This window comes from Triticum aestivum, chromosome 7A (genome assembly GCF_018294505.1).
Source record: "Triticum aestivum cultivar Chinese Spring chromosome 7A, IWGSC CS RefSeq v2.1, whole genome shotgun sequence".
NCBI lineage: Eukaryota > Viridiplantae > Streptophyta > Magnoliopsida > Poales > Poaceae > Triticum > Triticum aestivum.
In genome coordinates, this window is record NC_057812.1 from 223,700,249 (window position 1) to 223,703,826 (window position 3,578).

Sequence of the window (3,578 nt, forward strand, 5' to 3'; positions counted from 1 at the left end):
GCTAGCCGTCTCGAGGAGGACGCGCACTGCGATGCGCTGGAGCAAGCCCTTGCCCTGTCGGTGGCGGGGGACTCCGTCCACATCCCGCTCTTTGTGCCGCCACCGCCACCGTCGCCGCCCGTCGAGCCCATGCTGAAGCCGGAGCTGGAGCCAGAGCCGACGCGGAAGCGCTACCCGCCTCCATCCACTTGGCTGGAGGAGGCCTACACGTGGACGAGCCAGTATCGCGAGTGGGTGAGCGCGCCTCCTGTTCACTTCGCCGCGACGCCGACGCAGGAGGTGGCCCACCTTGAGCGCTGGAAGGCGCACTGGCTCCGCCAGGAGCAGGCCGACGGCGAGCGGCAGATGCGCTACGAGGCGATGCTCCAACGCGATGCGAAGGCGCTCCGACTCCAGGAGGAGGAGGAGCGCGCGCGGCTAGCCGCAATGCCGCTGCCCCAGCAGACGCTGGAGGAGGCTGCCCTCGCAGCATACCAGGCGGCGTTCAGATGGGCTGGCTTTGTTCCCGTCTTCATCGACCTCACCGGCGGCGATGGCGACGTCAAAGGCAAGGGCAAGGCGGATGACGTCTGGGGCAGCATGCGGGCGGTGCAAACTTTTTTTTATGTTTTAATTAATGTTTAATTAGCTTTAAGTAAACTTTGGCCGGCGATTGACTGGACACTTATATTTAATTATGTTTATTTTTTGTAAGCTGTTTTTTTTTCACGTCGACACATTTGGATCAACCTTCTGTTGGACGGTCAAGCTGACCCATTTGAATCGTCGCGTTGGAATTGCTCTTATGGCACATCTAAATGTCTTTTAGCAAAACTTCCAGCTAATCCTCCTATGTCCGAAAGAAAAAATGTGCATGACAACTACTCCCTCCGTTTCCAAATATTTGTCTTTTAGAAATTTTAACAAATGACTACATACGAAGTAAAATGAATGAGTCTACACTCTAAAATATGACTACATATATCCGTATGTTGTAACTATTTGAAATGTCTAGAAAGACAAATATTTGGGAACGGAGGGACTAGCTGTAGAGCCATGAGTACAGAAATACTCTCTGCATACATGCACAAACAAAATAGTAGTATATCAAGTAGTATCAACAAGGACCAACCACAGAAGCATATATGATGCAAATCCTAGCACAACGCCTACTATGTCCAAAGAATGAACTCAGCAACAATCCATGTAGTAAAAATTAAGCAGCACGGATGAACCCCGCCACCGACCTCTCTCATTAGTCTCTCGCTCACAAAAGCATCATCAGGCCACCGGAGACAGCCACCGCCAGGTAACTGGCCACACTGACGCCGGCGCGGTGCGACGCGCTCTTGGACCCCGCCTTGGCCTTCGCGCTCGCCGACTTCCCCGACGCCGGGCTAGGCGCGTCATCAGAGGACTTGGCGTCGGCGGGGGCGGGCGCGGGCGCCGGGGCCAGCGGCGGGTCGCTCTTGAAGATCTGCATCGGCAGCAGCACCTTGTCGACCTCGTAGACGGCGACCGGGCGGGTGGAGTAGACGCTGCTGCTGATCTTGGGGTTGGACCACATGGACTTGATCCGGATGCTGCCCATGTTGTCGGTGAGGTTGAGCGTGTACTGCGACCCCGCGAAGGTGGCCACCGGGTTGAGGCTGCTCAGCTTGTTGAACTCAGCCAGCGAGTAGTACTTGGGCAGCGCGTGGTACAGCATCAGCGACTTGAGCTGGTCGCTGGTGAGGTTGGCGAACGTCGTCGTCCTCAGCGCCGCGAACGCCGAGTCCTTGGGCACGAACATGGTGATCCCCTCCTTGGTGTCGTTCGCCTTGCTCTGAAAGGTCTCCAGGACGTTGGTCTTCTGGAGGTAGTCCAGGAAGGTGTGGAACGGGCCGGCCACGCTCAGGAGGTCCGCGAGGTCCACGTGGCGCGGCGCCGGCGCCGGCGCTGGGGACGGCGGGAGGACGGCCGCCGGCGGAGCAGGGGGGCTCTTCGTCTTCTGCGCGAATGCTGGGGAGGAGAGCACGGCAATGGCGAGCATGGCCACGGGCAAAATGCCTGCTCTGAGCTTCATCCTGAAGGTCACCTGCTTTGCCCAAAATCCCTGAGGTCACGCAAGAACAAGACAGAATTAAGCACTGAATTTTCTTTTCGCTTCACAAGAACCTGAATTACCTAGTCTACACCAACAAAAACGCGGTAACTACTTAATTTAATGGCCAATAATAGGAGATTTTAAATTGTGGTTCCTGGCTATGCAGGAACAGTAGCTTGCTGTTCTTCCGATTTCTGCAATTTCTGAGAACTGCAAGGCGTTTCACAGTACTATGAACTAGTGAGATTTCAAGAATCATGCAGCTGCTCGATCTGAAAGGATTTGTGGTTCAATTAGATCTTTCATCAAGAGCTAATTTACTGGGCATTTCCTATCACCAAGAGGGACAAATATAGATGACGCGGGGAAAAAACATTCCAGACCCGATCTAGCAGAATTGACCGGCATTACAAAACATGTGCTACCTACCAAAGATAAAATAAAAGGCGGCAAAAACTGCTACTCAGCATGAACTGAATAGTCCTCTGACGTCCTGCAGATCTCAGCATCATGGATGGAACAAATTGCTCCAGAGCTAAAACAATGGCTAGAACAGGCAAAACCAATAAATTGCCCATTCCTGAATCCGAGAGCAGGGGGCAAAATTACCCAGCATTTCGTTGCTTCGGCTGAAAACAAGAGCCACGAAGTACAGAACGCGAAGATCTGTTCTTCCTTGGGCCAAGAACAGGGAGGATAGATCCAAATGGAGCAATGTACGCGCCTGTATGCTAATTTTTCCAAAATCGAGCGCCTCTAAGCTCAGATTGCAAAACATGGAGACCCAAAAAAAGCGTAAGGAAATTTGAGCATTTGCGCCACGGAGTTGGATTGAGATGTGAAGGACGGGTTACTGAGACTGACCTGAGCGAGTGCAGAGCGGGCGAGCAGTGAAGGCAGCACGAACAGGGTGAGGTGGGAATGGGGGTGGGGGAGAGAGACAAGAGGGAGTGTGCGTTTATATAAAAGTTGCTGTATGGGGAAGAGTAAAAGATAATGCCATCATGGATGGCAGCTGTAGATGAGTTAGTAGACAGGAGAGAGAGGTGGCAGCTGTTGATGAGAGAGAGGGAGGCCGCAGGCTACTGTGTCGGCGTCTGGGTGAGGGCCAGTTATTTTACTTGATAGTGAAGAATTACGGCATGGAAAATCACAATTGTAAAAATGCTCATTTCTTACCCAAAAATCGTCAATCAACCCAGAATGGCGGTGCATTTTAGAATCGTCGAAAGTTGGCGATTTCTTTCAAACCCCTCAAAACAAAACGATTTGTTTTCAACCAGTACTACCCTGTTGGACAAAGTATTTAGGCCAAAAATGCCACTTGGGACACACAAGCGAGGCCCAAAATGTTCGATCTACATAGCTCGTGTTCATAAGGATGAGTGTATGAGCGCTAGCGTCTGTACCGCGTAAAAAAAGAGCATCGTGTTCGTTCCCCCACTCGCCCGTCCCCAATCAGGAAGCCACCTCGAGCTAGGGTTCCCTACGCCACCTCGAACCAGCCGGCGAC

The 3,578-nt window shown here is 52.7% G+C and overlaps 1 protein-coding gene across 1 annotated transcript; it reads right to left on the reverse strand.

Annotated features, from left to right (window-relative positions):
• Positions 1-1,063: 1,063 nt before the first annotated feature.
• LOC100037573 (fasciclin-like arabinogalactan protein 7) lies at positions 1,064-3,133 on the reverse strand. Its single transcript, XM_044570836.1, has 2 exons — positions 2,930-3,133; positions 1,064-2,074 (listed from the first exon to the last, which is right to left on the reverse strand). Exon 2 carries the CDS (start codon positions 2,042-2,044, stop codon positions 1,247-1,249), a length of 798 nt encoding a protein of 265 aa, XP_044426771.1. The 5' UTR covers positions 2,045-2,074; positions 2,930-3,133; the 3' UTR covers positions 1,064-1,246.
• Positions 3,134-3,578: the final 445 nt, after the last annotated feature.